The 14462-nt window shown below is 39.5% G+C and overlaps 1 protein-coding gene across 1 annotated transcript; it reads right to left on the reverse strand.

Annotated features, from left to right (window-relative positions):
* Positions 1 to 4729: 4729 nt before the first annotated feature.
* LOC121952270 (adapter molecule crk-like) lies at positions 4730 to 14405 on the reverse strand. Its single transcript, XM_042498841.1, has 3 exons — positions 13596 to 14405; positions 9987 to 10591; positions 4730 to 6336 (listed from the first exon to the last, which is right to left on the reverse strand). The coding sequence occupies exons 1-3, from the start codon at positions 13813 to 13815 to the stop codon at positions 6202 to 6204; spliced, it is 960 nt and encodes a 319-aa protein (XP_042354775.1). The 5' UTR covers positions 13816 to 14405; the 3' UTR covers positions 4730 to 6201.
* Between the last annotated feature and the right edge of the window lie 57 nt (positions 14406 to 14462).

Raw genomic sequence — 14462 nt, forward strand, 5'->3', positions numbered from 1 at the left:
CTTTGATAGATATATTAAAGAAAACATGCCCTATACAGGTTTGCAAGACATGTTTTCTTTTCAAAAAATGTTTTTAAAGGCAGACAATAAAAAATACAACCATTTAAATGTGTATGCCCCTACCCTAAGCCAAAATAAAAAACATCCCCCCATCATAAATAAATAATGACCAGTCCCTAAATCGTGTAGATAATATGAGTCATCTGGAAATGGTGTTCAGTATACAATCACACTGGAAAGCAGAAGTATTCAACCACAATGTTGACCCAAAGACATCTTTATTTCTGCCTTTAACTACAATGTTGTTTTTAATTTTGTGGAAAACTATTTGGAGACAGTAATATTAAGCCCCAACTGACAATTTGGCATATTTTATTGACTAGGTATATTAACACATTACATGCTACAGAAAATAAAAAAAGAAGTAAATTTTAACTTCAAATAACGTATTTTCGTAACACTTTGACACATTGTACATCTCTTTAAAAAAATCCTATTTTTGCTTGTTGCAGTCCTCTTTAAAGGCAAGGTGAAGTGGCACAACAGTAAAAATATACGATCATGGTAAAAAAGAAAACAAAAAGCGCAATTAAACATTATTATCATGATGAGACTTGATGTGTTTTTTTCTTGAGCTGTAGAGGAGATAAGGTGCACATCGTAGGGCCATCAGTGGTATCTTTAAATAAAAAAAAAGGTTTTGTAAGAATCCATTGATCTCTGATTAACTGCTGGGTCACAGCTGAGTTACAATAAACGTCATGATTATGAACGAGATTTCTCTCAAAGGCAGACTTCAGTTCCATGCATCTAAATGCAATACCCGATAAGACTTTGCATTAAGGCATTACAGCAAATAGAGAAAAGGATTTAAAAAAAAATAAACACAATTGGTACCACTGCATAACTGACAGGCCAGTCAGCGAAACACAATCACTTCTTTCCATTCAATCAGGAGATGACACCACGCGGGGAAATGTGATGACAATCTCCATTAAAGCACTTCTTTTTATATCCGATTGATGTAAAATGATACAAAAAGTAACTCCACTTGGCAAATGAAATCACATTTTGCATTTTCAGTTTAGGCATTTTTTTAAAACAAAAGTTTATCCATACAAATGACACAACATAATTTTAATTTCCTAAAACAAAATGTGACCTGATGCTGTGTAATGGGATACATCTCACACCAACTCTTCCCCCAAAATCACTAACAAACCAAAACTGCAGCAGCACATTTCATAATTATTGGATTGTTGACACAAAAAGTAATTTAGTGTTAATCGGTCACCTAATATACCCTTGCACTCTCCTCACAGGCACTCCTTGCTAGGAGTGAATAATGTCATTACACATAGCCGACTTTTTATCAGCACATCAACCACTGAAGGTCTTAAGATTCAGCATTTTTGCCTCACCTTAACAAACAAAAAAAACAAAATGTGGGATGTGGGGCCTTAAAAAATGCATGTGTTTATTAAAGTAGACAGGGCTGTAAATGATCCACAACTGTGGCTCAAAATTTTTAATAAACATGTCATGATAACAAAAATATGGCATTAACGTAGTATACAAAAAATAATTTCCTTAAATTTGAGTCTCAATAACAAGAAATGGAGGGACATTTTCACAATTTATAAACACGCTGTAAACTCTGACTGCATTTCAGGATATCTGGGGTCAGATGCATAAGATTTCTGAGGGAAAAATTTTGTGCTCATACAAATGCAGAAATATGCATCTGCACTCTTCTTACATCTGTTTTATAGCCTGATTTCTTCTCTCATTTTGCTAAAACTTGACACAGCTGCACCTTTAACAGTTCACGAATCAACACATCTATTTTCTCCTCCACAGACACTGAAAAGGAACAGCAAAATAACCAAATATTAATAGCTTTAAAAAAGATCTCCAAAATACATTTGGGGCAACGTACAGCACATGGAGCACATCATAAATGATTAAATGTGCATTTGCTTGCATATATTATACAGATACAGCAGGTGTTTAGACTGCAAAAGTCATTCACACAATGTGAAACTAGTTTCTAACCTAAAATTGTGCTGCACATTAGATTCTGTCTCTCAGCTTATGATACATTTCTGCTGTCACACTCAGTGTCTGTAAAAAAAACAAAACCGTGCATATGCTGTATATACATATATGCATCAATATACATACACACACCCTGTTAGCATGAAGTCTCAACTACAGTTATGTTTAGCAAGTGACACATGAGAAGAAGTGATAAAAAGTGGTGACCAAAGTCTGCAAAATTCACTTTTTTGTCGACCGGTGAATGTTTTTTGTGCATAGGCATGGTTTATACATCTGACCCCAGGGCTTTGTTGAATGAGCTATGTGGAAAAAACATGTATTTATTGAGAGCTTTGGAAAGTATCTTGCTCATTTTAACATAATAAAAACAACACTGACTGACTGATCGAGCCGTAGAGGCTTCAGGCCAGTAAATTCCTGCTCAAAACTCATCTTTTCTGATACAAAACACAAGGGAGAGAGGACTCTGCAGATCCTCCCTGGTGACTGACAAAAACAACAGCTGAGGTTTCACCATGTTCCTACTTGAGTTTACCATTACCAAGAAGCATTCGTTGCAGTTAAGCATCATGGGAAAGCTGATACGATAAAGGTACAGCCCAATCTGAGTTTGCTATAATACATAAGTAATAAGACTATGACCACAGGATGTTTACTTTTTTGTTAAAGGTATACTTTGCAGGATTTTAAAAAAAGACAGAGAAAAATACTTTAGATTTGTACAGAAGCAATCCCACTTAATCATCACTTCTCTGCAGAGTCTCTGTTCTCTGCCTGTATTTTTTTATTTTCTGTACTCTGGATTATTTCTGGACACGTATCCCCACATTACCCAGGTGAGGTCGGGGCTTTATAAACAAGGACGGCGACCAGGTGTCAGATTACACGCAGCAGACACCACACCGATTAACGCCAACATGGCAAGGTGAAATAAGAGTAAATCTGGGGTTGGCTGCTTGTCTTTTCACTTTTATGGGCGTGTTTACAAACAGTAACCATCAATCCTGCATAGTGTACCTTTCAAAAAAACAGTGTTATCGTCACTGTTGACAGCGTTGAAACAGTCTCATCGCTGTTTACAGCACAATTTGCATTTACTTGTTTGTGTTTACTAGGTTACCCAAAGTAACAACACGAGTAGTGTTAAGGGGACATCCTGAGCTGGTGTTTGCTCTGCCTGCTTTTGAGGAAAAGGTCTTACGGCATATTCTGAAACCGGATGTTGGAATATTAAATTTAGCAAAGGAGAGAAAAAATCCTGAAGTACAAAACATTTCAGGGTTTATTTTCATACTGACGTGATGCTCAGTAGGCCTATGTGTTACAAAAAAAAGCTTTATGTGTAATAATATAGTGTATTCAACATGGAAAAAGCTGATAAACAACCATAAACCTACAGCGAGTGTCAATCATGGTGCAGCAAATGACATAAAGTGGCATTTGTTTTACCAGTTATACATAAAAATGCAGTAGCATTTAGTGTTTTGAAGTGAATTTTATCTTAAAAGCATCTTTGAATAACAATGTCATAAAAACCCTGCTGGAAGACAAAAATAAAATCCCTCAACCTTTTTCCTCTCATCTTCTAAAACAGCCTCAGGGGAGCTTTCCTTCCTCCTTGAAAGGGTGCTTATTTTGTTCTTTCACACAGCTGCGTTTGAAGTCATCCATGTTGGCGCTGAATAGTGTTTCAAAAGAGGAACGTACAATAATAAGTGTAAAGTCTCTGGTAACAAAAAAGTAAAAGAAAATCAAATATAAGGAAAACAAATGTTTACAGTATTTAGCATGTAAGGTGTGTGTGTGTGTGTGTATATATATAGTCAATTCTATCATAATATTTTCCACTTTTAGCACAAAAAAGAGGACTTGGTTTGTAGTGTGGGATGTAATGAGTTGGTGCAGTCGTCTTCTCCATACGACAGAGTCATCGGGAAAAGTCTTTGCTCGTTTCGCTCTGAGGTTCACAGTCTGGCACTACAAAAACTCACTGATTCATGATTCTGCCAGAGAAGCAGAGTGTTTTGTCTCCTGTGTGCAATCGATTTTTTCCCTTCAGTGTGTGAATGAAATGCAGTGGGTGGGACACACAGCTGACACAGGAAGGGAAGAGGGGGATGACTCTGCAGACTTCAAAACTGGACTGGAGGTGTGTAAACTAGGGTTCGACTGATATCGGTTGTGATTTTGATTTAAAATGATCGAAACAGACATTCTGCCACAATTCAAACGAAAACCAGTTTCCATTAATATTCATTGAATATCTCCTAATGCTTTTTTATTCCATTCAAAACTAAATTATTTTAGTGTTAGCAGCTTTTATTGAGATGCTACATCGAGTCACAGCGTCCACTGGTTGTTGATCAACGCCTAACTTCCTGTTGACATTGGCTTCCTGCAAACAAGCAAAAAGCTGTAAACAGGAAGTGTTGTAGACTGACAGGAGGCTCACTGACTGTATCGTTTGGTGACTGTTGACCTGAGTCAGCAGCGCTACATGGACCCACAAAGGGAAATGTCAACAACTAACAGCAGCTCATGGTTGTAAGCATTACTATTAGGACTTTGTGTGTTATATAAATAATACCTAATATGTAGAAAACAGGACAAAAATGCATCTTGTGCTTTAACATTAGTCAGAATGGTTACTGTGTGGTCCATACGTTTCACTCACTTTTTAATGAAGAAATGATAAAATACTCAAAGTAGGACAGAAATCATAACCTAAGGAGTCTCTTGTAAGTAGGGTTGCAGCGCTATTAGATTTTCATGGTACAATACCAGCTAAGAAAATACCATGGTATTGCAGAATTAATATTAGCATCAGTTATAATGACCCTCACAGGGATGAAAACAGAAGGGCTTTTGTGGTTAAACATTTTATCACTAGAACTGAAACTGTTTTTTAAAAACAGTATGTGTAAAAAGTCTCCCTTTTGAAAATAACCAAAAATGTGAGATTCTCCATGCACACGGTGTGATATATGTCAGTTTTCATACCTCAGTAAACCTTGAAACCTGTATGTCACTGCAACCCTAATGTCAGAGTTCAATAAACAGCTTTTGCTTGCCAGTTTGTTTAAACCAAACAGGTTAGATGTGAAAGCCCCTGAAAAAAAACAGTGTCTCACTTTTAAACCTGCTAAATAGTACAAAAAATACATAAAACGGCTTTGGAGTTTGTGTCCAATTTTTTTTCATGACTCAGCTAGTTTATCAACGAACATATAAAGAGAACTGGAGACGCCGCTGGAGGCGGGGCGCTGTTCATTCCTATGAAAGCTGCTCAGTGGCGTATAAAGCCGACAGAAGTTCAACATTACTTGAATCCTCAACATCTACCTGACCATAGAGCGCACACACACTCGTGTTTCCTTTGGCCCCGCCTACCAATCGCTCGGTGTCGGGCTTGCTCAAATGAAAAACGGCTGATAATTACTCTTCATTTGGCTATTACTGAATTTTAAAACTTATATGACAGGATTCAAATAAGGGCTATTTATAGGTTCATGTTGGGAAGTTGATGTATCTCAACAACAAAAAAATCTTAGCTGATTTACAAACGTCATTTTCACAATGTAAGTAAACATCTTTTTTTTTGGCGGCTCCTGAAATTGTTAAAACACTGTTTGGCCGTTTTGCCAAATCAGCTCCAAAGCCCAGCTGCGTTTGTGTTAAACCTCTGCTTTCAGTCGTGGAGCTAAGCAAGGATAAATTTACCTAAATCTGTGATATCTGCGATAACTGAGCTTCCCATGAAGTTCTGCATGAAACAAAACACGTGTGCTTTTTTATAAAAATGTAACATTAATAAATAGTTAACAAATAAATGCTGCTATCTATCTGAATACGAGAAATATCGCAGCCTTTGGAGAAGTAGTCAAGGAGGAATGTGTGTAATGCTGACTTTAAAAAAAGCTAATATGGGCGAACCGATATCAGTCTGACCTTAGTGTAAACTCTTGAAGATGACCCGACACGTCTGGTGTTGGCAGAGTCGGGAGCGCCCGATTGGCTGAGCTCAAAGGTTCATGTACTTGTGTGCTTGTATAAATCTTTTTTTATTCCGAGCGTAGCGAAATGACCAAAGAGAAGGGATGTGCTGGACACTGTCGAGGTGATGCGGAGCGCGTGTGTTTCTCAGCTCTCGTCATCAGGATGGTGTTGTTCCAAAAGTCGAACATGGGTGAAGGGAAAGTGGCCTCGTTTGCCCTTGCACTCACCCTCCCACTGGCCGTTCACGTTGATCTTGGTCACTTTTACCATGTCTCCCACCTGTGACATGACAAAAATAGATAAATAAATGCAGAGGCACAGTACACACATTCTCTCTCTGCTTCGTACTAAAAGGAAAGATCAGTTTATGCGAGTCGGACGTATCAATACGAGCTCAATCTAACTCAATTTCTATCAATCCTGCAGAACGAACAGTGCTGATACAACACTGACTGACGCATCTTCATCTGTGCAACTGCAGCAAAACCACATACAGTAATCCTCGTTAAAGCGCTACACAGAAACAATGTGACACAACTAGTTTGCAGACTTATTTTCTTGTTTGAATGATGCAGCAACTGTAGTTTTCAAGCTTGCCAAAAGTTCAGTTCTTCACGTTTACTTTCACATCAGCCGCTTTAGCCTGATAATCACACTGAATTACATTTTGCTCCACTTCATTCATTCAGCCTGACAGTGTGTTTGTTCACGGCAGCCACTTTCTGTTTGAGGAAGTGAGGCGATTTTTTTCCATCACAGTCAAAGAAACATGCCGATAAATTAATTGTTAAATGACTTACAACAACCTGTACAGCTGTGTATAAATCTAGCACTTGAAATGGCGCGACGCTACTGCAAACAGGACGGGAGAGATACCGAGCGAGAGATCAGTGCACTACGACAGTGACATAAGATTTTAGGACACCTTTAACATTACTGTGACATTACTAATTCTTCAATTCAGTTTTATCCAGTTATCCAGCACGATTTCGTTGACCTGTGGAGATTTAGTCGATTTGGTCGTTTCCTTGATTTTTGTGCTTCTATCATGAGTAAGTGTGCTATGCATGTAGTTAAATGGTTTCCTTTTCTTGTCTGTTTTAGTTGTTTTATTTTGAAATTGACCGGCACTCTTTCGTGACTTCCTGTCTGGATGGATCTGCTCTGTGCAGCGCCAGCAGCTGATTCAGCTCTGCAGCAGCAGCGTGTCCACAGCATCTGATTAGTAATGCTTATCTTTCAAAACACACCATAGTTTTGATGGTGCAACTTTACCTCGAATTATGTAACTGTAGCAGCTGAGCGCGGTGAGGTCAGTACAGGTTTATTTTGGCAGGTTAACAAAGGGGATGCATTTTGATCATTTTGCTAACAAGAGGAATGGCAGCCCATCTCAAATCGCCTGCTGGATATCACAATAATGCTATATTTTTAAAAAAAAAAACAATTGTGATCATTTGATTGGTTTCTTGTGATTCCCACTCTTATTGAGCGTCAGGATACATTTGAGCGTTCACTAGCGATTTGGCCGGTTGACAAAAAAGGGAATTTTGCAGACTTTGGTCACCACTTTTTATCACTATTTCTCATGTTTGTAGCTGAGTAATGTTGGTATGTAGGAGCACTAATAATGAGCACAATATCACTATATCAACTGTCTGAATTGCTGAACAAGTCAGAGATCTGGTTGTTAATTCAGACGTCTGGAGGCTACAGCTGTTTATTTGCTTTTAAACTTCTTCCGTCCAGTCCTAATTTAAGTGCCCATTTTTACATCGGTTGGTGGTCTGTCTGATGTGGTGGTTTAATTATGATTTTTTATGTTAGAAACTAAAAAAAAGGTGAGTTAGACCCTCAGAAGAAGTCAATTACAGCAAGTAGATGAAAATCACAGGACGTTGTAATTCCCGGTTACAAACTGTTTTGCAGACAGCGCACTTTAAATAGGATTTAATTTCCAAATAACACAGTCTGTTGTAAATTACTGAATAATTGCTGGTCCTTATCTACAGTGAGAGTATGGTGCACAGCACTGTGATGCATCTCGACTTCTCTCAGTGTTTCCGACAAATGGTCTAGACTTCGACAGGCTGCACAAACACATTGTGACCTATTTTAACAGCAGACGAGGTTCGTAAACACAGTTTAATGTCATCCAGTCTGCTCTGGCTCACACAGAAGCACAAGGCGTCTTCCTCTCTTGTTATTTCAAACAAAATGGTGCCGTCTGTGTTTCTTGAGAAGGCTCAGATAAACAGCTGAGGAATTTAAGAGTTGGCTGTGTTTAAAGTTGGTACTGTGTATGTAGACTGATTACATTTGTTGTGGCAGTCAAATTAGTTTACTGAATTCAGTTTTTTTTTAATCTGCTCTTCTGCAGCTCTCACCGAGTTTAACACAGACCCACTTTATGGAAACACCACCACCGATGTAACCAAATTTTCCCACGGCGCCCTGTGTCAGACCCATTACCAGCTAGCCAGCGTGTCAGCAGAAGTTCACCCGCTGAGATTACTTAAACATGGCGGTTAATGACGAGCCATTCAGGATGCATGAAAATTCTTCTTCAGCAGCTGTAATTGATGGAGTTGATGGAGATGGACTAATATATTTTTGATTTAAAACAGTCAGTAGTGTGTGTGTGTGAGGTGGAGACACAGAGCTCAGATCACCATGGAGGACAACTGGATAAATTGTCTTTGTTAACCTCCATTATTGTTTGCATTTTGTTTACTAATCTGAGCAAATGATGTTTTCTTATTTGTTGTAAGAATAAAAATAACTAACCACAGCATGCCTGCAGTGATGATGAACATCCACTGTAACACTCACATGAATCCGCCGGGCCACCATGTGTACATAAAGACAGGCGACTGTAAAGGATCTGTGTCTGTCTTTTCTATAGTGCCATCTCCACCGTGAATGTCTTCATGCGCGCTGTCAGCCAGCATTTGTAAAGATACTTTGTGTGTATGCACACATGCATGAGTAAGCCGTTAACAATCAGGACAATCTACACTGCCTCAGCTGAGAGCCACAAACAGAAAACAGAGAGCCGTAAGAGGTTAGCAGTGAATAGAGGGACAGCCTTGGAGAAACTGAGCGGTGGATGGAGTTTGGGACGTACGATAATATCATCACGTCGTCAGTATCAGCAGATCATGACTTTTAAACGAAATATCTGCATGGGTCTGTAATTTACATTTCTGCTGATATGACAGGTAGATATGCTGAAGCTTTAATTACGCAACTTCAGTTAGTTGAAATAGGTCACATTCACCGTGGTTTTGGCTGTTGTCCAGTTTGTCTCTGTGAGAGCGTCATAAAAGCCCGCTCGGATAATACTTGAATATTTATACTTATATTTATTAATGCATTTGCACTTTAAAATTTGTACTGTTTTTTTTTATTTTTGCACTGTGGTTTTATTAATCTTAGACTATTGTTTTATTTTGTTGTATTCATCTGTTGTCTCTGCTGGTTGTAGATTTTAGTGTCCTATTTTTTGCTGCTTTCCGGGACGTCAGTACTCAGTTTCGTTCCCTTTCAATGAACCTCATGTTTTGGAATGACAATAAACCCTCTTGAATCTTAAATCTTGAATGAATTTTACAGTTTTGTTTAAAATTTGTTATGCAAGAATAAATCTGGCATGTTTTACATATAAAATTGATAAAAGTAACTTTCTTGTTTTGCCCAATGGATTTGTACATTTTTAAAAAGCATCGTATTTTATGTCTGCATTTGCCACCAGCAGGAACTCACGCTAAGAGTAGGCGTAATAATATGTTAATGCCACTACAGGAGAGACTCGATGTTTTCTGCAGTTAGCTGGAAAAACAAATGTGTATTTATCTTTATCAGAAAACACATGCAAATCCAACATTTACAGAAATGTAATACTGTGCATCCCTAGATGGAGCTGTTACCTCCAGAGCGAGCGCTGTCTTGTCGTAGGCGTTGGGCACCCTCTTCTGAATGGCTCGGGCATACACGGGCCCGTTTTGTAGGTTAGGAAGCTGAGCATTGACCACAGGCTGAGCGTACTGGCCTGGGTCCCCCGGAGGGTTCGCCTGAGGGGCCCCTGTTCCGTCTGTGCTGCCCACTACCCCTCCAACTTGCCCCCCCTGTCCAGTCCCCGCAGCAGGGGGACCCAGGCCGGCAGCAGTGGGCGAGGCAGGCCGGTACTTCTCCACGTAGGGTACAGGGATCATCCCGGCTCGGCCATCTTGGTTAGCAGCGTTCCACCACTGCTCCTCGGGCTTCTCCAGGACCCGCAGGATGTCGCCCTTGCGGAAGGGGAGGTCCTCCTCATCGTTGCCAGGGAAGTCAAATAGCGCTCGTACAAACTCGGCCTCCTCGGGCTGCTGCGGGGCGCCGACAGAGGAGGAGCTGATCAATCCTGCGTGCCTGGCTTTGTTTATGGGCTCTATGAGGGTGGTGGTGTCCAGGTAGTGGATTTTATAAAACTCCAGCAGGGACGGCAGCGCCTCAAACTCCTGATCCCCGATCCGAAACCGAGGCGGAGCCAAACCTGGCAGAAGAAAGGTGACTTTGTTAGTTTGTTGAAGGTAAAACGGAAACAAATACGTCAAAAATCAAATATATACTCAGGGTGGGAATTACCAGAGGCCCAACAATTCAATGTTATCACAATACTTAAGTCGTGATTCAATAATATCGCAATTTTAAACATTTTGTGATACACTGAGTATTGCAACAACATATATTGTCATTTATTACCTTTTTTTCAACTGCAAATGATGTCCCTAAAGGAAAACTGTCACCATCTGTTTTCCATCTGTTCATCTCAATTCAATCATTTTTATTGCAGCAAAATGTAAATAGTGGACTGAAAAAGCAATTCATTTTATTTCATTATCTTTTATTTAAAAAACATTGATACTTGGTGTCCCTGTATTGATAAAATATTCCCATGCAAATATATCGCTATAATATGCTGTATCAATTTTTCCTCCTTCCTGTGATAAATACCAACATTTCTCGACAGGAGCCAATATTACTGGCAGCACGGACCAGCTTGCTCTGACTTTGTATTCACACCGTAAGCAAGAAAATGAAATTTTCCCTCAAAAGTCTGTGTTTGGAGAGACTATGAGATCATGGGAATGATTAGCCTGCAGAATATAGTCCCAGATGGGACTAATGTAATTTTCTAGCACTTTATAGTAAATGTTCCAGGTAATTGAAACGATGCATTTATTTAAAAAACAACAACAATAACCTCAGTGTCTGGCTGTGGGTAATTCAGAGGTTTAAGTGCATGATTAATAACATGATGCAAATATATTCTGAAAAAAATATATTCTAAAAAGTCTTGCCCCATTCCTTCTGTGTTTTTTCAAACATATCAGATTTAAACTATAGCCAAATATAATTTCGGCTGTCTGGAATACATTAAGTTAGAGATGAGATGCATGAGGAGAACATAGAAACGTATGTGATGGTAAACAAAATGTTGTCACACATCGATGCGTTTGAGAGCAACATCACATCGACAGCTTCAGAAAATAACATTTCTGGTATGTTACATTGCATGGAGGGTTATCTACAAAAAATACTGTAGAAATGTTATTTAACAAAACAAATTCCACAACTTTTCCAAAACTTTCAATGATTTGTTAGAAATAATTCCATGACTTTTTCAGGTCTGGAAAATGTGACTGTGAAATCTCGGTAGAGACAACATAACAAATTATCTGCAGGTTGACAAATCTACCACGTAGCTTTATGAAATATGTAAGAAAATTGGGTGACATTAGCCTACATGGATGGTGCTCAACTTATGGCCCTCGGGCCAAATCTGGCCCCCAATAGGGTGCAGGGTGGAACCTCAACCATTTTCTAATTCACAATAAAAATAAATTGATTTACACTGGGAACTGTTTTTGTAAATTTAGTATACACAAGGTGCAAGAGTGATTAAAAAAAGAATCACAATAGAGCTTGTTCATCCTAAAGTCTGAGAAATGTCCTAAAATTGTGGTAACGTCCTTAAATCCTAGAAACATCCTAAAATCTGAGAAATGTCCTAAAATCCTAGAAACGCCCTAGAGTCCGAGAAATGTCCTAAAATCCGAATAATTTCCAAAAATCCTAGAAATATCCTAAAAATGGGAGAAATGTTCTAAAATCCAAGGAACGTCCTAAAATCCAAACAATGTCCTAAAATCCTAGAAATGTTCTCAAATCTGAGAAATGCCCTAAAATCCTAGAAACCCCCTCTGGCCTCCTGTCATTTTGCAAAAGTGTCCCCCAAAGCAAAGCAGGTTGAGTGTCACTGGCCTACATCATTTTGAGATGCATTTTACATTTTTTGAGGTGATACTTTTAGCCAGGATGTCCAGGCAATGAGTCAAATTTGATATGAAAGACACTCATACTCGTACTCTCTTCAAAAAGTTAACTCAATGTCAGTGGTGTGCACATCACATCATGCTTGTTTCGGTCTAAATGTGGCACCATATTTTCCTCAGCTTCAAGCACAGCCCCAACTTTCCACTCACAATAGATGATTTACCACAGGGTGACAGAGATAAAAAATGACCCCAACACCAGGGATGCCCGGAAAGGACAAGATTTCAGCACCAGCCATAAAGAGGTACAAGCACAGCAGCAGACCTGGAAGCAGGGCTATGTATGAGCAACAGGGCAGGATCACAGACATTCCAGAAACGCCAATCTGACCAGTCATCTCCAGTTGTGACAGCCCAGCCTGCCCAGTTCCATTCAAGCCCTGCAGCAGCCCAGCCCACCTCACCACCGCTGGCCACTGAGCTACCGTCCAGCTGCCTACACGAGGGCAAAACACCACCTCAACCCCCAATACCCCTATGCTCAACTCTCAGTCAAGAAAAAGTGATAAATAATATCAGTAAAATCTGGTTGGTTGTTCAGAGCTAACTAGCTTGCTAGTCGTAAAGTAACACCAAACTCCATTTGAAAAGTAACCAACTTAACTTCACGCTGCTTATTTATAATGTGAACAACATTTGCGTCCCCTGTGGTTCCTTTTGAATTATCAAGGTTAAACTTTGACATGTGATAAACGAGGGCTAATCCCATAAATCACTTATAATATCAGTCAAAAGTTTTAACACTTCACTCTTCTGCTCTACCCATGTAGCTTAGCAGTTAGCTACACGGTCCAAAATACACCGCGGTGGGCGGCAGCGAGCAGAGTAAACCACATGTAAAAGTTTCATTTTTGTTCAAAAGAGTGAATATTTTTGTACCACGTATATGCCGAATTTGAGAGTGCCTCCGGAAAACATAGCACATATATACAAGCCTATGATTATTTTCAAGTATACCCTCAGCTTTACTATTAAATTTTAAAATTGGACAATTATTAGTGGGGGTTTGGCGTGGCTTGACGAGAGAGTGGCGCGTAACGGGGCTAAATCAAAGCAATTCACTACTAAAATGAAAATACACATTGCAATATTAACACAGGATGGACGTGCATATCAGAGTGAGTCAAATATCTAGCTAGGTGATAAATAATGAAACATTACCTGTGCCAGATTGCCGGTTGTTGCTGATGCTGTTGATTATATAATGGGACACTTTGGAGTTCTCTGAGACGGACAGCACGTAGTCACCAGGGCTGGTTATTGAGTCTCTCACCAGGAAAACGCCATGTCTCTGTCCCTGTAAAAAAGAAACTGCTTCCTGGCGGCTTAACTTGCCCCAGTACCAGCTAGAGCGGTCTTCGGCATCAAAATTACCGGCCATGGCTGTGAAATCCCGTCCGAGGCTTGAGGCCTTTCCCCTTCGCCTCTCCCTATCCGCAACTCATACAAAAACTTTGGTAGACTAACGCTTCCCCCGAAAAAAAACCCGTTTAATACCACAATTTCGGCAACTTCCACGAGTATTGTTAATGTGTTTAAGTTGGGGAAACTTCTGTCGCACCGCTATACTCAATACTCAACTGCTAAAATGTTAAAATGACAAAAAATAAAATTCAAAACTAATGTGCAACAAGAAACTCCGGGACTGAAATGGCGGATCTAGGGAAAAGTTGACCTCATCTACCGGAAGGGATGCCTGGTCAATGGGAAGCGCTGCATTCACGCCCCTTTAAAAACATTATAGATACGACTCAAAGACTTCTTATAGATTACGGGACTTTACACTGCAGCTGCTTTTATTTATTTAGTTTACAAACAGCAAATATCGCAAAGGCACGGAATGACTCAGAACAACGTGGTAGCTCAATGCAGCCATTTGAATTGTTCGCAGGTAATGTTTTAACCCCTTGAAACCTGAGCAAATTGGCTTGATTTCTTTCAAAAACATGGGAGGAAGACACTGAGCAACGATTCAAGAAATGACCCAAAAAATAGCCAGAAATTAGTTAAAAGTACAAGAAGATTACC

This window comes from Plectropomus leopardus, chromosome 13 (genome assembly GCF_008729295.1).
Source record: "Plectropomus leopardus isolate mb chromosome 13, YSFRI_Pleo_2.0, whole genome shotgun sequence".
Lineage (NCBI taxonomy): Eukaryota > Metazoa > Chordata > Actinopteri > Perciformes > Serranidae > Plectropomus > Plectropomus leopardus.

Coding starts and splice junctions, on each gene's coding strand:
- LOC121952270 (XM_042498841.1), bottom strand. CDS start 13,815: ATGGCCGGTAATTTTGATGCCGAAGACCGCTCTAGCTGGTACTGGGGC. Junction 10,592..13,595: donor CAACCGGCAATCTGGCACAG/GTAATGTTTCAT, acceptor TTCTTCTGCCAG/GTTTGGCTCCGCCTCGGTTT. Junction 6,337..9,986: donor AGACAGCGCTCGCTCTGGAG/GTAACAGCTCCA, acceptor GTCATGTCACAG/GTGGGAGACATGGTAAAAGT.